General features: G+C 43.9%; 1 protein-coding gene across 2 annotated transcripts in view; it reads left to right on the top strand.

Annotated features, from left to right (window-relative positions):
* Positions 1-2,976: 2,976 nt before the first annotated feature.
* LOC308219599 (gamma-aminobutyric acid receptor subunit rho-1) overlaps positions 2,977-23,979 on the top strand; it is a gene marked incomplete at both ends in the record, with an annotated part of 28,006 nt that continues 7,003 nt past the window's right edge. The window contains 5 exons of one of the 2 annotated variants that reach the window (XM_080614822.1): positions 2,977-3,098; positions 16,876-16,929; positions 18,372-18,478; positions 19,848-19,915; positions 23,223-23,446. In XM_080614822.1, coding sequence (XP_080470948.1) covers positions 2,977-3,098; positions 16,876-16,929; positions 18,372-18,478; positions 19,848-19,915; positions 23,223-23,446 — 575 coding nt within the window. The remainder of the gene's footprint in view (positions 3,099-16,875; positions 16,930-18,371; positions 18,479-19,847; positions 19,916-23,222; positions 23,447-23,979) is intronic. The other variant, XM_080614823.1, reaches the window with a different exon arrangement.

Genomic DNA, 23,979 nt, shown 5'->3' on the forward strand with positions numbered 1-23,979 from the left:
CTCCTTACAAATTCAGCACCTCAGTATGCAGCTGACTCAAAGGCAAAAAAGGAAAAGCCTATTTTTTCTTCTGACTATGTCCTCATTTTGGAGATAGATGGGTTATAAATAGAACTTGTCTAATAGTTGAGTTTTCTGAGGGCAAATGGAAAAAGCGTATCTTTGGTTGGCTCAAGACTTGTTTATTTAACAAATTCTAATAATACAAGTGGGTCAAATGGAACGAAATGTTTACTTTCGTAAAAGTTTCTTATCATCTTTTGTTAATGAAAATCCAGGAAATATGGGATTCTAGTCTCAAGCAGCCTGGGAAACCTCATTTAAGAGACTCAATAATGAAGTCCAAGATCCCACTGAACTCCTCTGAGGAACTAAGTGACCAAGTGATAAAACCCTGGAGAAGGGAAAGCAACATCAGCTGGTGGGTGCTGAGTAGGTTCCTAAGCTGATCATTAGCTTGGGGTGGTGTCTCTGGGGAGAGGCTGCCAGGGACAGCAGCCCTCCAACACGAAGGGGTCAAACCTTATTCATTTCTGCTTGAGCAAGAGCTCTACATTTTTTTACCTTTCCCGTTCCATATAATTTGTTTCAGCTGCCTGAGATGTGAGGGGTTTTTTGTTTTGTTTTGTGGATTTTCATTTTCATTCAGCTCCTACTCTAACCCAAATAAACCTGGTGTCCCATTTCAAGAACAAGTGCATTCCAGGAAAGATGGCTTCAGCCATGAAAAGAACATAGTTGACCTTTCCTACTGTGAAACTCATCGTTGTTCATTTGACTTTATATCTACAGTCCATTCGACTTCTTGATCTGCTCGTGGATCAGCTACTGACTGTTTGCAAGGGCTTTGGTGTAACCATTTCATATTTGGATGGCTGTCTCCTGTCTGCAGAGCTGGTGTTGAAGTCAGGTAAGCCAAGGGAAAGTTAAAAAGTCAGTGGCATTGCAGATTTCAACTGGCATTTTCAAATTTGTTGTGAGGCCTGGTGCACGTTGCCAGGTGTGGGTGGAAGGTTAATACTTACGTTATTACTAGTTGTGAATTCGGAAAACAGAGAGTATGCTTAATTTTATGTCTGCGAACACCCACTTGATGGGTGAACAGGAAAAAAGCTGAGGGATCATTGAACCAAATAAAACTAAAATAGAATTAACATTTAAAGTGTTTTACACAAACCCCCGGGGCCTTGCACCCAGATGTATCAGCTGATAAGCTTGAATAACAGAATCATGTAAGGAGACATCAGTCAGCTCTCAGCTTGGTTACAAACTACAAAGCATACAAACTTGTTGAAAATACTGTACACCGCCAATTATTCATTCTTTTCTTGTTTGGTATCCAGAGGACCTCTATTTACTGAATTAAAACAGTGCTATATCTCTAACACATAGTTGTTCTCATGGAGGACACAGGCAAAATTTACTTTCCATCTACTCAAGTTCAAGATCAAGCAAAATCTGACGACAATATATAATAACATATTTTTTTCATTTTTTGGTTTATTTTTGATATGTCAGGCACAGAGACATCTTTTATCTCTTTCCTGAATATCTGAATTTTTCACATTTGTTCTATTTCTCATCCACCAACTTTCCACCATTTTTCTTTGTCAGGAAGAAATAGTGCTGGAAGTGACCCTGTGAAGTAGTATAGTCTAACTTTTGATCCTAAGACAAGATCAGCTATACCTGTCTTAATTCCTTCTGATGAATCTGGGTTGTTGAAATGAAATTTCGGTAGCGCTCAATGTGTTGTTCCTGTGGATCCCAAGGCAGTGTAGTTAATGTTCGCTGAAGTCGATAAAGCCATGGCAGCTCAGACCAGGTAGAGGTCTGCTTCCCAGGGTTTTTAGAAAGGGCTTTCACGAAAAGATATGGGTGATTTGACACACTGCTTTAAAACAGAAATCCATGGGTAACTGGCAGAGTAAGACAAGCCTTGTCAGCAATTGGATGGGACAAGGCTGGTGGTGTCTGCAGAGCATAGGGCAATGTCTGCATGATATGGCACAAGTGGGACCAAAGCTGTAAGACCTGGGGAGAGGCACTGAGGAGAGGGAGGGTAAATATGGAGCTTTAGGTAATGCAGGGGTGAGCTCCAAAGAGATGGGCAGTGCCCCTGGCTTCACCAGGTATTTTTGCCTTTGCTGGTTTATTTTCTTTAGCACCAGCGAGGGTTTTGTAGTCACATGCAACCCAGCACACCAGGGACCTAAGAGATCCTGCGGCTCTGCTGTTTGCTGCTCTGATTCAGCAGCATCCCTTCAAACAGCCCTGTGCAGAGAGGAGAGCTATCATCTCCCCCTTGCTGTCCTCCCCCTCTTCCCCTGCACACCAGGATACTTTCCAGAGACCCTGCTCAGCAGGGCAGCAAGGTACGTGACACAGGTACTGAGAGCACTGACAGCTCCAGCCACAGCACCACTGTATATTAATGTAGAGGAACACACAGGATCAAAAAGCTGTTTGTAGAACTAAATAGAAATGAGTTTTTGATGGAAAGTGATACATGTTTATTAACACTTTTCAATCTATGGCAATGTCTGTAACAAACAGCACTGCTACACAGTTACGTTATTGAAGCCTGACTAATGACAACTGCCTGACTGACTTCACTACTTGGCTAGCCAGTCAGAAATATATATATATGCCATAGCCCACAGGTACTTGAAAAGGGTTCAATTTAAACCAATTAATAAAATAACCTGTTTGGACAAAAAATACTTGTTCTCCGAGAATACATGAATTCAACACTGCTAGAAAATCCCTGCCATCTGACGTAGAAGGATTTATAGGTTTAGTGGAAATTGCTTTCCCCACTGTCCAGATTAAATACTGCAGGATGATTTTTTGTATGAGTAAACATCCTTCCAAGAACAATCAGACCGATAATGTCTTAAAAAGAGGAACAGGATCTACATTTTGGTTTTCTTCTTTTTGTATGGACTATTCCTGGATACAGAACCTTCAAGTTACATGTTGACTGTCCATAAAATGCATTTTAGCATCTTCCTCCTGTTGTGGGGATGGGTTTTATCCACTGAATGCAGAGCTCACAGACAAGGAAAGGAAATACATGAGGTATACAAAAAAGGCAGGTAAGTCTCATTTATTTACATTCAAATAGCTACAGTATGGACAAATGTAAGATTCAGGTGAAGATATAACGGCTAAGAGATAATGAAAATTTGCATTTGCAGATTGTGGTCTTTCAGTCAAAAACATTTTTTGTTGCTGGTTTTGGTAATGAATGTTTTTAATGCATTTTCTACAGTGGAAATCTACATTGCTCTCTTCTCCCCAGAAAATGGGTTTCTGATGTATCTGAAAGTTTGAAAGGGTGCAGAAAAAGAAGCATTTGCTTATATTTGTTGTGATTAAAATGTGGTAGAATATTTGCATGAAAGAGGAGAGGAAATTTAGGTCCATGAGGATTGTTGCATTCACTGAAGATTAGATTGACTGGGATCTCAAAAGAAAACATTCAGAATTTCTTTTATTATTGCCATACCTTTTGTTTTATAGAGTTTTTGAGAGGAAAAAGTTACAGCCTCTCTGCAAACTTCAAGGCTATGGTCAGTTATTAGAGGAAACAGAAAGAACTTTCAGTATTGAATTTACATATTAAAAATTATTTAAAACATTGACTGTTATCTCTCTTTTATGCAAAATCTGTGACATTTTGCTCTCACTACCTGTAGACAGCCATTTTAGGAGGTTTTGAGTTGAGGAAGGTTTTTTGCTGCAACTGATTTCTGATTACTTATGTCTAATTTGGGGAATATTTGGAACTCTGCATGAGGATTTTTATAGCCAGGCACATAACAAGGGGCATCTGGAGGAAAAATCCCTTGGATATTTTTTTGGGAACATAGCTGACACATTAGTTTTCTGTCCAAATGCTGTGTACTTCTGCTTGTAACAGATTGAACCTGTGTTGTTTCTGCTTTGCTATAGTCACTGTTTCTGTTCTGTAATGACTCTGTATCATCATCAATACTGTAATGTGTATGGGGTTGGAAATGCAGGAATGTCACAGTCTTGAGGAATTCAAACCACTCCTGTTACCCTTCAGGACAAATGACTGAAGGGCGGAAGCGATGGCAAGCACAGTGCCTTTTTATTTTCTTGTAGCAAGTCAGGGCTACATTACAGAGTGACTGCAGTGTCCCAGTTGGCACTTGGGGGTCCATGAGCCATTTCATACATAGGAAATGGTTTTAGCAGTGACACCTGTTTCGTGGAGGTATAACTGGCAAGAATACAGTGTCTCTGTTCATGATCAGCCCGCAGAGCATGCATTATCAGAGACAGTATGGATGGAAGACAGCCACAAAACCTCTATTTTCACTGAGGCTCCATGACAGTGGCAGCAGAGGTGATATGATGGCTGTAGAAAAATAAATGGGCAAGAAGCAAGGTACTGCCATTTGACCTGAAAAGTGACCAGCAGAGGAATGCATATACACAGCCATGTTCTTGTTTAGCATCTTTAACAGAAACTCCCATTGTACCAAACACTTAACAGTGCCAGTGCAATTAAGTCGACAATATAACAAATCACAGCAGATCACGGAGTGTTAAAAATACGTGACAACAGAAAATAAATACCTATTCAGTTCATGTAGGAAGTGCCTCTTCACCCATGCTTTGTATATACAGTGTAATTGTGCCAGGACAAGTCCATCAGAAAGCCTCGAGGTGTCGCCGCTCTGAAAAGCTGGGTCCACCTCACTCCCAGTGTGCCCACACTGGCCTTGGAGGTAATCTGTGGCCTATTTCTGCCTATTTCTGCCTCAGTAGAGCAGTACAGATGCTGAGGAGGGCTGACAAGGAGAGAGGAGCAAAGCTGTGATGTGGCTGCAGGGTTGTCCATCAATAGCGTGGTGCTCAGTACAGTGTTTATTTTCCCCTGTGATGGGCTAGGCTCTGAGAGACCAATGGTTTTAACAGGCTTATAATTTGTAAGGTGAAAAAGGTCATCTGCCTGATTTGGTGCTATCACAAGCAACAAAGCCTTCTGCATGAGTTGTACATTGACTTTCCAACTTACGATAATTACCTTCCGGTGTCAAATAAACTCAGAATAGGATCACAGATATTTTTTAACTTCCACTTCCACTCATTTGCTTCTGTTCTATGCCAGCTTGTCTCTTCTTCATCCATGTATTTACAGGTGGATCAAACCCCTTTTTCATCTCTGCTCAGATGTATTCAGAAGGTTAAGATTCTTATATTTGTCAGTGCAGGATGTTTCCCACGCTTTGACTCAATCATTTTCTTGTTTTCTTCTCACCCCTTCACTGCTTTTTCAAATTTGACATCAGGACTGAGTGCAGCATTTGTAAAGTCCTCATGTAGGTGTTGTATACAGAGTTATTCCTGTCAACCTCCTAGGATTGTGGTCGTTGTCTCCTCTGCAGCCCTACAGTGAGAGATCATGCTTGCTCAACATGACCAGTCATTTCTGTATGGCAGGACACCTCATTTTAGAGATACAGACAATCCTCTTTGGTCTCATGTGTGGGTCCCTATACATTAAGATGCTGATCAAATAAGACATTTTTGAAGTAGGCATGGTTGCTTTGCATTTAAGTAGAAGTCAATACCTTTTCCCACCACAGAACTAGATCCCGAAAGAAAAACAGAGCAAGAGGGGATGCTATTTAACATCAGAAAAAGCTTCAGTGAAGATTGTTCCTGAACATTTTGATATTGACTCTCCCTTCAACACTCGACCTCCCTTCAACAGTCGACCTCCCTTCAGCACTCGACCCTGAATATCCATTATGCAGGAGAAGAAGTCATAGCAATTTACTTTGTCACTCCTCTCTAAACACCAGTATCGCTTGCTCCACAGGGCTTGGGGTAAGGACCAGGGTGGAAAACCATCCCTTCACTGCAGCCTTTACCTTCTGAAGAGAGCCACAGGCCTCAGTGGAGGTTGATGGGGGAAATCTCTTCAAAGTGGAAAAGGCTGTCTCCACACCACCACAGGATGCTCAGGGCGGCTTGATTTGCACCCATGGCTTCCCTAGCCTCCAAAAGCTCTATAGGAGCACAAAACCATCCGCTTGCCCTACTGCCAGGGCTCAGAGAGCCAGCCACTGGTTCTGGCAGGCAGCATAGGCACCTGCTGTAGAGACCTGCCACCTTGGGTGTGCTGCCAGCATCCTGCTGTCCCTGACAGACTCAGCCAGCTTTGCTCCTGATCTTCATGGTGCAGCTGGCAGAGGAAGTGCATAGGCTTTTAATTTGTTTCTTTGGATGGTGTTGTTCTGCAAGTGTTGTTCTCAAATTAAAACTCTGCGCTTTTCAGCCCCAAGGCTTGTCCTTTGACCAGCTCAAATCCAGCAGAGCCCACAGCCTTTGCACTCCTGCTGACGTGGTGGATTGGATGAATGGGGGCCTGCGGGGTCAGACACCTTCTCTGTCACAGTTTTCGGCACTGCAGGTACCCCAAGGCAACCATTCTAGGATGAGACAGCGCGCAGTGAAAACAGCAAAGTAGATAGCTTTACTGCATGGGACTTATTTCAGAGACCTCCGATATTGTAATTCACTGCAAAAATGTCTGTGTGCCAGTCAAAGACTCAGCTACTTATTTTTGCTAATCTCCAGGGCAAATCGCCTCAAAGGAATTTCACTTCAAAGAGCGGCAATATAAAAATAAATCCTTCCTCACCTTGCAGACCTGCTCACAGTTTGCAGTCAGCCATGTGCAAATCCTGCAGGGTTTGCAAAGCTTTTTACTCCTGTTACATCCACAGTGCCAAAACTCCTACAGGAAGCAGCTGAGATCCGGAGCACTGGTAAGAGGGCTGTCTGCTGCTTTCCCAACTGCTCGGGCTCATGGAAAGCCACCAGGCTGCACAGGGGTCAGTAGAAGGATACAAAGGGTCACTAAAGGTTACAATATTGTTATGCCAAAGCCTGTGTTGTTAATTAGACTTGCAGAATCTGTGAGAGAGGATGAGCAATAGCGAAAGAACTGGCCTGGAGCTGAGCCCAGGTTGCTCTGCCAAAGCTAACTGCTGTGAAAAAAATCTCTTTTAACACTAAAATCTCCCTGGATAGCATTATAACCACCTTTCAGACAAACAACTCTCAGCAGAAGAGATTTCCCTGTACAAGATCTACAGATCGTGTTTGTTTAATCTTAGCTGAGGGACTTGCTTTATGTTTTCAGTCATGTTCCTACCATTCCCTGGACATTTTATAATCATTTTGCTTCACTCTGATCTCCAAATAGCAACTCATTTTCTGCTCTGCTAGAGCTCCCTGTCCATGTTTGTATCAGTAAGAGCTATCTTTTACAGCAGCTGAATGACATCTACAATAAGCCATGGGCTTGTTATCACAGGGTCTCTCTCATGGCCAAAGATCTTTATGGCATTTTCAGATGTGATTATAATTAGCGATGCACTTCATAAGTGATGGGAACCACCCTGCATCATTATGGCCATAGTTCCTTCCCAGTCCTTTCTGAAAGGCTTAGGATCATACCGAACATTTGCAACATTAGTTACCTTCCCTTGTTTTTGTTGAATTTGAATAGGAGTTCTGTGTTGTCAGCTCCTCCATAGGCTGGCCACATTGTGTGTGATATATCTGCTTTCTGTAAATAACACGTGGCTATGCTGGTACCTTCACTGCGGCTGCCTCTTACAAGTAGGGCAGCTCCTATCTTCTTGCCCTCTTAATGCTTTCTCTGGCTTTATAAATTCATCCCTAACAGGATTTCTTCCTTTACCTCCCAGCAGCCCTTAAGCCATTCTCTTGTCCTAGAGTTTTGGTGCCATATCTTATCTTCAGGATTGATCCTGAGAGCATTTATTTGTATGAACAAAGCTTACTAACACAAGCTGTCTTTAAGTCAAGCTTCAGAGTGCACAATAAGCCTGTAAAATGCCTGTTGAAAGCATTGCCTATAGGACCATAATATCAGCAGGGATCCAGGAGCACCAGCAGCTCCCAAGGCACTGCTTTTGAGGATCAGCAATTTGTGCTGAGGCTTGATACCATTTGCACCAGCAGCGCTGGGTCTCAGCACACAAACGAGTGTCTCCATCTTCCTTGTTGATAACTTGCCTTTCCCTTTCCTCCTCTCACCTTCATCTCCTTCACTCCTTTCCTTTCCCCTATTCAAGGTTCCTCCTCTTCTCCAATTTGCTGTTTCTCTTTTGTTGTCTCTGACTCTCTCTGCCCTCCTCTTCACCTGCCTCAGTTACTTGCCCCTAAGCACATCTCTTGCCCCTGCCACACAGCTCTGTCAAGTTTTCTCCTATTGCTTTTAACTCTATATTATTCTGTAACTTCCTTCTGAATTCCAGCAGCTGTTGCTGCTGCCTGTCTTAGCTCTTCCACCTTCCAGAAATCCTTTTCTTCTGTCCAGGAGTACCCACCTTCTTTGTCCTGTTAGACATTAGCTTATTTTTTATTATTGCTTCGCTATTTCTCCCATTTGCCTTTCCACACCTGTTGTTCTTTGAAGTAACTTCAATCCTGCAGGACAGCTTGGAAACCTTGAGGGTTTTTTTCTCACAACCCAACCAAAAGTGTCCTCTCTCTGTTGCAAATGAAAATGCTTTGAAAATTGTATTTTCTACTTTCATCATTATCACCAGTCTCCTTTCATCCTTTCTAAAACTTATTTTGAGTCTACGCTTCACATAGCTTCCTATTTTCACTCTGGTGATTCATGGCAGAACATAGTCTTTACTGGTTCTTCTGTAGCTATGTTCATATACCCATGTACTGGTCCACTTTACTGGCCCACTGATGATACAATACCCCGTCAATGTTGCTACCATGTAACTTGCTCAGGACCAGCAACTTCATATTGTCTGATAGCCCAACTTACTCCAATGTGTTTTAAGACCTGGTGTGAGGAGACATAACAGCCTTCAAAATCCTATCTGCAGCCCAGGAAAAAAAAAGTCCAACACCAAACCAAAAAACCCCAAACCAACCAACCAACCAACCAACCAACCAACCAACCAACCAAAAATCTCAGCAAAACAAACACACAAAACACACACAAAAACCCCAAAACTAAACCAAACCCAAGGATACTGCAAGGCAGTTTCCTCCCTTCTGAGTTCATATCAATTGTCTGATTTTCTGGTTTTGGGGTAGGATTCACAACAGAAATTCTCGTGTTGGTCTTTCTTCTAACAGCTGCCCAGCCACCTTCCAAACTCACTTGCGTTTTTATCACTCTCAGGTTTTGATGAGAGTGAATATCACAGCATGACGACATACTGTGTTTGTGTACTTGTTTCAATTTTCTTCTACTTGTTGTGTGTTATGGAAAATCTTGAGCAACACATTCCTGTCGCCTTCACCAGGCCAGTCCTGGTTTTATATCATTGCACCATACCACTTGGCTGTTGTCTCCTTTCCCACCCAGAAAGCCCATCTCAGGCTGCCTGGAAGCCCTCCCCACCTCCGAGCTCTTTCTCTCTCCTCTTACTCTGCTCTGTCTTTTCCAGCTATGGGCATTGGATATGTGAGATGTGGACATACCTTGGTGTTACTAATAGCACTGAAATGCTTTCTGTTTGGTTTGCTGCTTCACCCCCAGTAACAGCTAATCTCCTGCTTGTCTTTCTGAGCACTGTGGAACACTAAGCAAGAAATAGTCCCAATGATACTGAGACATTCTTCTTAAGCAGTAACAATTGATTTGGAGACTGTCACTATCTTAACATTGTTTCTGAAAGTGCAATGGAAAAAATTAAAGATACAAGGTACAAAGCAATGTTCTCTTTTCTGAATTTGCTAACACTGAATTTCTCTGAAGTCACTTGGCATCATTAGATTCTGAGGTAATTCTCCACCCAGAGATCTTATTTTGACAGTGAAAACTCTCGATTATCCCTCAGCTTCTTATTTTGCAACCATTCACATGTGGGGAACTTCCATCTTTCTGACTCATTGATTTCTTTACAAGTCTCTGGAAAGGAGCTGTCAGCACACTTTTGGAAATGGAGGTGCTCTGTGCCATCTTGGTCACCCTCATCTACAAGGTCATTAACTTTTCAGAGAATTCTACAATATTTATAGAGCAAAGATCCCTTGTGAAGGTCAAACTGCTTCTCACTCTTCAATATAGGTTTATCTGGTGTCTACTGTTAGTGGTTTTATTATATTTGTAGCTAATTTGTCCAGTGGAGCAGTCTGTAGCTTCAAGGAGTCCACTTAAAGCCCTTTTTCCAAAGGAGTGGAAAGTTGTTACCTTCCCCTCCTGTGACACCAAGGACAATTCAAATGCTGGTTCAGCAGTTTCTTACTTGGCTTTCTTCTGGGCAAAAACCTAGTGACTTGTTACTCTTCATTTACTTTAAATCTGCCTCTGGTGCCGTGTCACAAATATTTCTTAACTTTGCCCCAACAACAGAATTGTTACAATTCTGTATTTTTTGTAATGCAGACAAATTCCTTGATTGCTAATGTTTTTGATTGCCCTTATAAAGACAGAGTGCTTTCATTGCTCTAAGTGATGAAGACAAGTATAGTTTCGATAATTAGCTCATTATTCCTCGTTCTGCATTTGTACAACTCTTGCTTGGTACTCCATATAGTTCTTTGTATTCCCTTTCACTAAAATCCGTCTTCTTCACATCAAACTTTTTCTCCAGCTCGTTAAGGCTGCTTTGAATTCTGATCCTACAACCCAAACACCTGTTTCTCTTCCATGCATGAGTTTTATAATTCTGCCATCTGCATTATTACTGAAAATATTGACTCGTAGTTTCCAGGATGAAATTTGTGAAATGTCATTTAATGTCTCTTGAAAGCCAACTAATGGCAGTTACTCTAACCATGAGCTTTCAACCATGCTCGAAGTCACAGTTTCATCTCAACCATATTTCCCTAATTTAGTAATGAAACATTAAAAGCCTCACCCAAATCTACTTTTCCCCCTGCTTACAATAATGTGGCCAGTTACACTGTTAGAAAGTATATTAGACTGGTTTGATGTCAACTATTGCAAGGATTCACTTTGAGTGGTCTTTATAATCTTGTTATCCCTGGGGGGAGGAGACAAGTGGATCGTGAGCTTGCCCAATTTTCTTTCCAAACATCAAAACTCCAACATCCTTATTTTGTCCCCTTCTTAAAGCCAGGTTGTGTGCTTAACCTCAGGGCTGCTCCTCAGGCGCATCACCCATCCATGAAGAGTCCTCAGAGGTACCTGCTTACAGCACAGAGACTGTAAAAACTGGTGCTCCCGGTGTCCCCAGGGAAGTGCCATCAGCCTCTGTTGACTTAAAATACCTCCCATTTATCTAAATACTCCTTAACATGTTCTTCCTTAATACTGTTCTTCCCTGATCTGCACTGCACTCTGCTGACATCTGTTTATAAGTCAACAATTTTCTTCAAAGACTGGGGCAGACACGAAACCTTCCAGCACGTTCTGCATTGCCCCATTAGTTACTCCTCTTCATCCATTTCTCTTTTTCACTTAGCTGAGCCCTGGCACCATGCCTGTCTGGCAGGATGGACCTCAGTCACACTCCTTCTGCTCCCTCCAACCTCTCCTTTCAACCCATACAATACAAAGCCATCAAATACACCCCTTTGGATGCAATTGGATGCAATTTCTGCCACACAGGGACCCTTTCGTTTTTGCAAGATCAGGTAGAGTGCCATGACCACCAGTGGCATGGCATTTTGTGAACGACCTATATGTGTAGGTTTGTTTCATTTTTTTCTTTGCCAGTGTCCATGTCCAGGCAAAGAACAAAGAAAGTGCAAAATTGAACAGGTATGTATACATCTCCTGGCCCTGCATATTTTGCATTCTGAGATGGATCTATATTCCAGTATTACTGGATTAAAATGGGGTTCTCATTGAATTTTCTGTGGTGCTCAAAAATAAGATGGTAGAACAACTCTGAATCATAGAATCATAGAACAGTTAGGGTTGGAAAGGACCTTAAGATCATCTAGTTCCAACCCCCCTGCCATGGGCAGGGACACCTCACACTAAACCATGTCACCCAAGGCTCTGTCCAACCTGGCCTTGAACACCGCCAAGGATGGAGCATTCACAGCCTCCCTGGGCAACCCATTCCAGTGCCTCACCACCCTCACAGTAAAGAATTTCTTCCTTATATCCAATCTAAACTTCCCCTGTTTAAGTTTGAACCCATTACCCCTTGTCCTGTCACTACAGTCCCTAGTGAATTGTCCCTCTCCAGCACCCTTGTAGGACACCTTCCCATCGTTTCTCAGACTTCATGATGTGAACATTAAAAAGAGCCCTCTTTCCCCATTTCTTTTCATAGATTTAAACACCTACAATAGCAGTGGGTCACCTTTTTTCACCATCTTTAAACCTACAAATCATAAAGCCACATGACCCCACATAATTACAAGCAAACATGGGCTTACCACATGCCAAGATGAAATACATTTCTTGATTAACTTTCCTCAGTTTTTAGTGGCTTGTTTACAGCTCACAACTTCTAGCTCTCCCAGTCTGAGTACAAATTAGTATGTTTCTATCCTACGCTATCCCTGGGAATTAGTGTATTACACAGCGCATTGTGTCCCCTGCAGTGCAGTGCTGGATAAGGGCAGCTTTTCAACAGGGCCTTGACTAGCCATGATTTTATGGGCAGATCGAGGAGAACACACCTCTTGCCATTCTCCTGCCCAGCATGGCATGAACAACATAGTGGGTGCAGCACAGGAGGCACCACACAAGGAGCCTACCAGTCTCCACCTAGGGAGGGAGAGCCCAGAGCTGAGGTCCATGGCATAGCTGGCAGGGATGGGGGACTTTTCATCACTTTCATTGTTTTCCAATTAAAATTCCTACTGAAATCTGGCTCAGCAAGCTCCACACCCTCCCTTGCCTTGCGTCAGTGGAAGGAGAGGCTGTGGATCCGCTGCACCACAGCGCAGCTCGGACTGCAGAGCTTGTATCTACAAAGTTAAGTGTGTGGCTGTTTCAGAGAGTAGGGGGAGAGCGTCCACAGTCTCTGCACCACAGGAGGGGTGGAGGCATCACCCAAGCATGAAGCACGCAAGGGGGAAACAGGTATGAGGTATCTCTGCCCCAGTTGTCAGCTTCCTGGGGTGGCAGGCACCTCTGGTTGGGGTGGAATGTTTGGAGTCAGCTGCAGCCAGAGCCACCAGCCATAATATTGCTGATGATGCAAGTAACCAAAGGGACAGAGATTATGCCACAGCCACTTGTCAACAATATTTCCTGAGACAGGATCTGTTCTGACATCTCTTTCCTGATCTGCCACTCTAAGATTACCGTAAGGGATGGAGAGGACAGGCTGTCCCAGAACTTCATGAAATCTGATAATAATAATGTGTTAGCCCAGTTTGCCAAACCCATCAGTACCACTCCTCAAGGATATCATCCCTTGGACCCAGGAAAGACCGTGTAAATCTGGCTCCATTACTTCAGCAACATACTTTCGCTTTTCTCTTGAGGAAAATACATCAGATCTTGTTTTTCTCCTGAAGAACTGAAACCACGTCTTGATTTAACTCCTCAAGGAAGAAATGTTCTCAGATCCTAATGAGATTATTCTAACAAGAGTGTAAAATAGGTCACCGTCTATTACAGATATATTGCCTCCTGTAGAGAAAAGAGAGTAGGATTTATAGGTGGGAACACTATGCTGCATAACTAACTACAAACGAAAATGCCAAGATTGATGGTGACTTCTCTCACAATTGTTACGGTTACTTCCAGAAGCTCTTATTTCAAAGATGAAGAATACTGTGGGTTTTCTGGCGCACACTGGAAGTGTGGACCTGACACTCCTCTAGCACATGTCCTGTGAAGCCCTGAAACACTTTTTACTGCGTTGGAGTGCCTATAAGTGCCACAGTAAATCTTGGGCTTGAAAAAAAAGCTTCAGTTGCTTCATTCACCTTCAGCCCTGGCATGACTCAGCTTCTGGGGCAGAAGCATCTCATGATCCCTTGAAGCAGTGGGGGTGACCTGGCGGAATAATGATGGCTTTAGAGAGGTTGCATCATCCCAGCTGCCATCAGCAGCCTGAGAGCTGATGCTCTAGCAATGCACAGGAAGCACTGTGACTAAAATAAATGCCACTCTACTCCAGTTGTTGCTTTTTCATAAAGTGTCTCAGTGAGTTCATGAGCCATTAAATGCCTTTTGGCACTTCATGGGTAACGGTTGGGATGTAAATATTGACATTGCAGGGGGAAAAAAAGGTTGTTCATTGTTCAGTGTACTTCACCTCAGGAGTTATCAGTTAGTTCTAAAGACAGCCTGCCACCCCAGTGAAGGCAGGGGCAATCCTGTCACACTGTGTGGCTGCAGTGGCAAACAGTTGTGCTGAGCTATCTGTGAGCAATGTCTGGACTGAATCTCCTGAGTGCAGCTGCCACAAGCACTCAGGGACAGCAGATGCGTGAGGGCAAGCCACAGTGGCGTGCCATTGATTCACAGCCTGAATGGGCAGGCTAATGGGATCTCATGATGGAGCTGCCATTGATCACTTAGCCAGCAGAGCACTCCCCAGGAACTGGACCAGAAAAGCTATTTATTGAACAGAAAGAAATGAGGCTTCAAAAGGCAGTAACTGGGGAATGACTGTCAACAGGTAAAGAATGTTTTGCTGACACAGGAGGAGGCAGGAGAGTGGGGAAGGCTTCGTAACTTCAGAGCTGTGACAAGGGGAATGAGACTGGCAAAAATCCAGGGGGAGGACATGAATCAAGGCACAAATGAACAGAATGTCTGGAACGCAGGGACATTTTGTCATAGAATCATATAATCACAGAATGGTTTGGATTGTGAAGGACCTTAAAGATCATCTAGTTCCAACAGATGATTGTCCTTCTTATGTTGGGGCCCCAATGCTGAATGCAGTACTGCAAGTGGGATATCACCAGAGTGGAGTAGAGGGGGAGAACCACCTCCCACAACCTGCTGGTCACGCTCCTTTTGACGCAGCCCAGGATACGCTTGGCTTTCTGGGCACAAGCACACATTGCCAAGTCATATAGAGCTTCTCGTCAACCAAAACCCCCAAGTCCTTCTCCTCAAGGCTTCTCTCAACCCATTCTCTGCCTAACCTGTGTTTATGCTTGGGATTGCCCTGACCCATGTGTAGGGCTTTGCACTTGGCTTTGTTGAACTTTATGAGGTTCGCACAAGTACACCTCTCAAGCCTGTCACAGTCCCCGATTTATTTATGCTGGTTTGCGATAAGGAAATAAAGTTTAGAGGCAGTGGAGAACCACCTGGAAGAAATAAAGGGAGCAACCTGGGGTTGCTGGGTGCAGAGAGTGGGGAGGATTTAGCCACAAATCCTTGATGGCTTATACTTTGAAAGCTGCCTCAACAGGCAGGATAAGGCCAGGGCCAACATGAAGTATTAGATAAGCTCCACAAAGAGAAATTAAAATTAGAAATTGCAAGAACGTGCCTGCTTCATCTCTGTTTGAATACCAACATTATTCCTGAACAGCCAAGAGTTTACTAGGGCATTTTAAAGTCATGTAAGTCGGTCAGCTTGTTGCCAGAATCTGCTTATCCCCAAAACACATGAAATTACTTCCTGACAGCCAGCGGATGAGAAACAGGCAGCAGTGAGACATGTCAGCAGCAGCCCAAGGACGCATTGACAAGGCAGAAGATTACAGAAAGCACATTTTGCATTTGCAAGTGCATTTTGCTGCATGATGCCTAGGTCCAAGAGTGCCTAAGAAGCTGCTCCTTGCAATAGCAATGCTGCTGCATGGCCCAAGGCCATGTGTTCTGTCTGTGGGCTTATTCCCACAGGCAGAAGAAGAGCAGAAAACATCCCACTTGGCCAACACTTTGCTTCAGGGTGAGTAAATGATACAGCCCGGTGTATATAGCCCACCCCTAGCCTGGGAGATGTGGAGCTTGCCTGCTTCTCTGTGGCAGCAGAAAGGTGAATTTCCCTCCAGTGCTATCGGCTTTTATAGAGTTCCCAGCCCTGGGAGAAATCATCCTGCATAGCCTCGGTTTGGCCACTGCTCACCAAAGGGATGATGGTGCTCGGGTGGCGACACAAAAGGAGTTCTGCTGCTGTATCTTCAGAGGGATTTGAAATGTATGTTAATGGGCAGAAAGTCTCATTAGTAGAGTTGATTAGAGTTAGTTTTAATTACAGAGAGAAGCTATTTTTTTTTCAACTTTTAATTAAAGGTGAGTTAGAACTGTTACATATTTAAAACGTTACTTTCACTCAAGCTAGTGCTTACATTGCTAAAAGCAATATGAAAGCATTGCTAAAATCCTGTAATGATAAAGTAAAATGGTGACCGAACCCCTGAGAGGAGTTTTTTCAGCATCCAGCTGGGGGACAGTATGAAACCAGAAACAAGTTTTTTACCTTTTTCTCCCCTGGAATACTTTGCAAAGGTTTTGTTCTCATGAACACACGCAGCCACCTCTGGTGAGTAAACGCAGCTCTGTACTCTCCACTGGCAGAGGCTCCTGGGCAGCACACCCTGGCCCTTGCAGCGTGTCCTCACTCCAGGGCCCTTCATGGTGCCAGCCATGGTGTTGGAAGGAGGCAGGTGAGCCGCCTGCCTGGGTCCTTTGCCAGGCAGTCAAAACCAGTGGTGTCCCACCTTCCAAATTCATCACTCCCCTTATTTTGCCCTGTCCAGGCTCTGAGCCCCCTATCCCGCTACCCTCCACACCTTCTGCCATGCGTTTGACTGGCACTGACCTTTGGTAAAAAGGTAAATAAAAGGTAAGAGCTGTTTCACACGTGTGACAGAAGGTAACACCATGGGGTCCGGTGCTTCCTGCTGTGCTTCCTTCCTGATGCCCACACCACCTGCCCGTGACAGCCTGTCTCAGCGCTCGCTTTTCCTGTTTCCATGCAGCCGGCCGCAGCGGCAGCGACGGGAGGCCCATGGAGAGGGACACAAGCAGGGCAGGTAGGTGAAACCTTCCGGTGGCTGCTGCTGGCTCAGCCTTCCCTTCAAGCATCCCTTCTGCAAAGCTGAGCTCCCCTCATGGACTGTCCATCACACCACTCATCCCTCTGCCACTGCCAGGCAAAAACACAGTCAAGTCTGCTCACAAAGGTTTTGCCCGTGACTTGCTAATATCTCTCCCGTGCCTCAGCATGGTATGAATCTTCCCCAGTACATGCTCACAATGCCTACAGGTCTTTCAGAGACTAAGATAAATCTAAAGCAGAAGCAGGGGACACCTTTCAAAATGCCTGAGGGGTATTCGTGACTCGAGCTCACTAATGGAAGTAGACGACTTCCCATTCCTAGAAATTATTAAAATGAGACTGAGCATCTTTATAAGATACTCCGGAGTCCAGATAAAGCTCTGGGCTTGAGAGATGAGCCACTGATAACACCACTTAAGTCTCTGTTAGGAAATTGTTGTATTGGCTTCTTCTGGTACAACTGCCCAAGAGTCTGTGAGAAGTACAGCATGGCAAAGCAGTCTCATTTAGGAGGAGCTTTATCTCAGGAACATATTGCCCATCAAGTTGCTTTGTTTTCATCTGATCTGTTTCTATTTTGTCTTGTGTATATTCAGACAAGTGCCCCTCTGACCATGCCATCTTTTCTTAAACTGAGAACCAGCAAAACCTTTCCTCCTGTTTCTGAGCCCTTCTGCTGCCCAAGTGGCTGGCAAGCAGCTCCCTCTGAGGGCAGCAAGACTTACCCTACATGATGGAGCAACCAAGAAGCTGCGGCCATCACCATTCCAGCCAAACACTGAGGGAGATTTACAGCATTTTGCACCTTGGATGTGGAGGAGGAGCAGAGCATCCTCTGCCCAGCATTTGGTGCAACTCCAACAGTTTCGAGAATGACCCTCCCAGGCTCTTTAATGCTCCATTTTATCCTCATTAGGAATCTGGGGCAGGAGCTAATAATTTTATCCCAAGTTAGGGAATGGGTTGCCTCCTGGCCTGCTTCCCAGCCTGCCTCCATTTTGTTCCTGGGCAACAGCCAGTAGATTATTTGGTATATTGTTTCCCTAATTCCTGGCCTCATGGCACATCACAACTCAATGTCAGAAATGCCTCTTCTTGTCTGTATTTCCCCACTGACCTACACACACTACTCCTCCAGCCCACACCTTGAATGATTGTCTCCAAACTGCTATAAGCAGCGATAATCTTACAGAGACAAAATGTCACCAAACAAAGGTTTTCTCAGTGCCAGAATTACCACAGGTGCCTAAGCTGTACGGTGAGCGCAGGGATCATTTATTAGTGACACACTGCCAGCCGCTGAAGCGGTCGCGTGATTATGGTCTATGGCGTAAATGGTCTGAGGGATAATGGAGCTAGGCATACTTCTCACAGGACTGCTCAGGGCTCACAACTGTGCTTCTGTCTTCCTGCTAGCCCAATCCTAAAACGAAGCCCTGACATCACCAAATCTCCCCTGACGAAGTCAGAGCAGCTGCTGCGAATAGACGACCATGACTTCAGCATGAGACCAGGGTTTGGAGGTATGAAATGTGTACATCTGTCATTGTTCCTGCTTTACACTGTCACTTCTTTATACTGTAGCACGTACTCAGGTGAACAAGCAGATTGACAAGCGGAGCATTTTCCATCTCTAATTTTTGTTATTTTCTGTTGTGGCTTCATGACATGCTCAGGTGGAGAGCAGTGCAGTGATATAGCCTTCTTCCTTGGATGAGCAAATAGTGCGCTCAAAGGCATGGAAAGGTGATTGCAGACAATATGATATTCCTGATATTCAGCGACACTTCCGTTGATAAAAATCTGCAAATACGCCTTATGTTTATCCCTGGATGACAGGAAATTCTAAGATTTCACCTCACTACAATGATGTGTGTGCATAATCAAATAATGTACCATGTCTACTGACCTGGCCATTTCATTTGTAACCCAAAAGCAAATATATTTACTGTTCATGCTTGCTCTTAGTTTTGTGGTTGTGTGGTAGAGCAACCGAAGCTTTCAGGGAAATGGATGAAGTAGAACACATTTTCTTTCAGCCCATCAGATTAGAGAATGCTGTAATTTATCTACGCTTTCTGGCTGACAGATGGTCATTCAAATCCAGGATACCATTATATACTCTGATGGAAGAAGATTTTACTGCTAAATGCTCAATATACCAAATACCAGCATGTTCAATTAATTTAAAAAGGTTTCAGTTTCATTGCAGTCTGCTAATGTGAGCATTATTTGTCTTGACAGAGCTCCCGTAGCGTAATTGCCAGAGGTATACAACAGCCAGTCAAACCTGGAGAAGAGAGAAAAGATCAAAATCCCTATTACATGGAGTCACAGTCAGACCTCTGGGGAGCCCCAGGCTCAGTGGCACATGCCTGTGTCTTGCAACACATCCCCTCCCATCACCCTGTCTTTTCCACAACTGAGCAACGGGTGATGTGAAAGTCAAATACACAGAATAGCTAGCTCTCAGGGATGTTACTAGCCTGAGAGGGAAGCAGAAGTGAGGAAAAAATTTGGAGTAACTCTCCCACATTCCCTTAGCTGTGCCAACACTGCCCATGTAAATGGATGTTCTGCTGGGCCCCCGTCTGGAGAGCTCTGGACCCAAGCGCTAGAGCTAAAAGCAATGAAAACTGCATTTAAGTTTTTAAGGGACACGTGTAGGACGACACAATAAAAAGAGGAAGCCTGCAATAGGTCAATGTCATTGCTGATTTTGGTTGTTATTAGGTTTTTATTATGAATTCCAATAATTTCTACTTCCAATTTGTTTACTGTCATTTCTATTTCATACTGAGCACCTATTTTTGTCTCTTAGATATGAAAGCCAGAGGATTACTTTGTCTCACCAGGTTTATATTCTGCAAACTTTTAATTTTTTCCCCCCAGGCCCTGCAATTCCTGTTGGAGTGGATGTCCAAGTTGAAAGTCTCGACAGCATTTCTGAGGTGGACATGGTAAGAGTCACAGAAGAGCTAAGGTTTAGATGGGACTTCTGGAGACTGCCTAGCCCAAACCCCTGCTGAGAACAGGGCCAGCTACAGCAGGCTGCCTGGGTTTGTGTCTGTGGGATTTGAATATCTCCAAGGATGAACACTCCACAGCCTTTGAGGGGTAGATTCATGTTTGATCTGAATCTGCTGACAATTACTTCTATTGATCTCATGCTACCATTTCATCTCCCTTTCAGCAGAAGGCAGAAACCTGACATTCTCTGCTCTAAGACAAGATGATACAACACTGCCAAGACGGTCCCAAAAGATGAGGGTTTTTACATTTTCTTAAAAAGTGATAACACGTTTAGAAGTTCCGAGGAGACCAATTAATGTGTTGGTTTTAAAGCACTTTGATATACTGCAGACACGGGCTCACTTCAGCCACGTCCTGAGGTGGTCGGTGGCCAGCTAGCTCCCAACCAGAAGTCATGAACCATCCTGAGAGCAGCACTCATTCAGACTGTTAAGTCCTGTTCTCAAAGGGCAGCCACAATGAGCTCCGAGGGGAGAAGCTTCTCCGGAACTTGCCTTTTGGCACATTAGCAGTTTTATCACCCCAGGTGTGTGAGGGCAACCGGCATAAGGCTCCGTTGGTTATTAGGTTTTTGTTATGAATTCCACACTTACTATAGCTCATATATATATATATATACAGTATCTTCACATTAACAGTGAAGTAGGATTTCAGGGGCATACAGGACTAATACTGGTGCTTTGCACAGGATAAATTCTGTACTGAGTCTCTGTTCTTCGTTTCCTACCATACAATTAGTAACGTAAACCCAGCCAGTTTTCAAATGCTCCTGAAGAAGTGCAGATTTTGGTCTTGATGACTTTTGCTGGAAGTGGCTTTTTTTTTATCACCAAACACTGCTGAAGTAAAGATGTTATTTCTGCAGGAGATTTTCCATGGGAAGATTCTCTATGCATACAGGACACGTAAACAACAGCCTGTGCAGAAGAGCAGGAGCATAGAAAGGAAACAGCTATTTCAGCTTTTGAGTGAGCTGGGTATCTACAGTTAAACAATGACTTTCAGGGTACAGCAGGGTTGCAATGCTGAGGCACATGAGGGTGTGTATTCTCCCCAGTCCTGGGGAGCCCTCCAGATGGCTCTTCTGTTTCCAGTGCTCTCGGCACTCTGACTGCCAGCCACGGGGACTCTGAGACTTCACCTCTCCTGGAACGGTCCCAGCCCTTCTGGTTGAGGAGAGAGCTTGTGAATGTGGCCAGAGAGCCCCTGAGAAGCCTTGGAACTTGAAAGCAAAGAGAAAGAACTTAACATTGAGGATTTAAAAGTAAAAATAAAGCATCAAACACACTCATTTTTTAAACAAGCGTTATGATTTTGAACAACTTCCCTTGGTTTTTGAATACTGCCCTTGCACATCATACTGCAAACATCCAGTAATACAGGAAAAACACTGTATGGCCTCCGGTAAAAAAAACATTCAGGGTCAATATTGGCTATTCACAAAACAACGATGGAGAAGACTTTATATTGCCAGAATGAATTCATTTTAACTTGTGCAGCTTTACAGAAAAAAGCCATAGTGGTTTGCAAGACCATCGATTGTTTTTTAAAGAAGAGACACGAGTGACAGAGATATTCAGTCTGCACTAAATTAAAGCCTGAGGAGTTACATATATCAGTGTTTCCTTTTTTTCCTCTTGCTTTCTGACTATTTGCAAGAAAGTGGTAAAATAATAGCAGACATTATAAAATTTCATTAGGATGTTAGAAATCAGATTATTTTTTCCCCAATTAATTTAAAAACTTACAGATACCTATTATAGGCCAGAGACTCTGTGTCCTGGTTTCAGCTGGGATAGAGTTAATTTTCTTCTCAGTAGCTGGTGCAGTGCTGGGATTTGGATTTAGTTTGAGAACAATGCTGGTAACACACCCATGTTTCAGTTGTTGCTCAGTAAGGCTTACTCTGATCAAGGACTTTTCAATCTCGTGCTCTGCCAGTGAGGAAGGGCACAGGAAGCCGGGAGGAAGCAGGGACAGGACACCTGACCCAAACTAGCCAAAGAGGTATTCCATACCACAGCACGTCATGCCTAGTATATAAACTGGGGGGAGTTACCCAGAAGGGCAGATCACTGCTCGGTCGGGCTGGGTATTAGTCAGTGTGTGGTGAGCACTTGTATTGTGCATCACTGGTGTTTCTGGAGCTTTAGTCCTCTCTCTTTTTTCTTTCTTTTTTTTTTTTTTTTTAATTATTATTAAATGTTACTCTACTTTCATTATTAACCTCCTCAATCCATGGGGTTTATCTTTTTTTTTTTTTTTTTCCCTTTATGAAGCATTTCCAAGAATTATGTTGGCCTCTAGTACAATAATAGCACAGGCTGTAAGTAACAAACCACTTCAGCAGCAAAAAGAGTGCAGAACTCCCCATATTTCAAAATGCTTGGGAAGTGCTGTGGAGAAGAAGTTCAATTGTCAAGTACTTAAAAAAAAAACCCAGCACCCCAAACTTAATCTGCCTTCTACCTCAGACACCAGGGCTGACTTATGAGCCTGAGACACTTCCCTCAGTTTATGGGCAATCTATTATGCTACACACAAAGATATTGTGCCTTTGTGTGAGGTTATCTTCAGATATGTGAGGTCTTCCTTTGAAATAAGGAATAAGGCAAACCCAAGTGTATGTGCCTCTGGGGTCTGATTCCAAATACAACAGAGCTCAAAGAGAAGGAGCGTGCCTCTGGTCTAAGAGTACAATGTGTGGGGAGAAACAGCAGAAAAAACAATTTTGGTCAAATACCAAGTCAAAAAGAATTCAGTGGCTGTGCTGGAGGGACAGCTCTCACTGCAACATGCTCTTCCAGCTGCCTGGGAAGCTGCAGTTGCTAGAGCAGCATGAAGGGCAATGCAGGCAGCAAATGCTCCTTCACAGGTGCTCCCAGAAATGCAGCACCATATAAGACTGCGGGATTAAGTGGTCGGCAGCACTCTCCACCTATCACTGCCTCAGCATGTCTGCCTTTTCGTCCCTGGAGTGGCTGCAGACATCAAAATGCAGTATTTGAGTTTCAGAGGTGCATTCACTGCCTGCATGGCCTCTGATTTCTGAATCCAGTAAGTCAGTGTGACCTGGGGAATAAACAAGCTGCAGCCAGTCATGTCCCCTGCAGCTCAGGGGGTGGATGTTCCTTCAGGAATGGTACTTTACAGCCTGTGGTTTGTCCCAGAGAGGAGAAATCACTGCTATATGGCAATAAGGTGTATGCTGTGACACAAGCCTGTTTGTTGCAGGACTTCACCATGACACTTTACCTAAGGCACTACTGGAAAGATGAGAGACTGTCTTTCCCCAGCACCAACAACCAAAGCATGACCTTTGATGGCAGGCTGGTGAAGAAAATCTGGGTCCCTGACATGTTCTTTGTCCACTCCAAGCGTTCTTTCATCCACGACACCACCACAGACAATGTCATGCTGCGGGTCCAGCCGGACGGGAAGGTACTTTACAGCCTCAGGTAAAGCTGCATTCAGCCAACGGGAGTTATTAGTGGAGTGAGAGAGAAAATGGTTTAATTGATTCCTGTATAGTGCTTTTGCATGACTTCATACTGACAAAAAAAAAGCCTAACAAAGAATGAATGTGCTGACTATCCACTGACATCTGAGTCCCTGTGCAAGTTCATTAAGTGCTTGATGCAGGAAGTCAATCTCTATGCTAATGTTGCTGCTTCCACCAGTGTGCCTTTGCCTCTTGTGCATTGTTATCCAGTGCTCCTGCTGTCAGAAAGCTGTAGCCAGATGTCATAGTCCCCTTGGGGCATCTTGCTGGGGACCAGGGAGCTGTGGGGCACACTGATGAAGAGGCAAGGCACAACGTAAGGAAAAGACCAGTTTCTGGTAATAAACTGAAGTCCAATGCAGCTACGGTTATCCACTGTATAACAAAGTCTCTGGGCCTAGCAAAATGTGCAATTTCTATTCTAATAGGTAATTTTGAAGAAACATTAATTAGACTAAGCACAACTTCAGCTTTATAATAAGCAACAAA

This window comes from Psittacula echo, assembly GCF_963264785.1.
Source record: "Psittacula echo genome assembly, chromosome: 4".
Lineage (NCBI taxonomy): Eukaryota > Metazoa > Chordata > Aves > Psittaciformes > Psittacidae > Psittacula > Psittacula echo.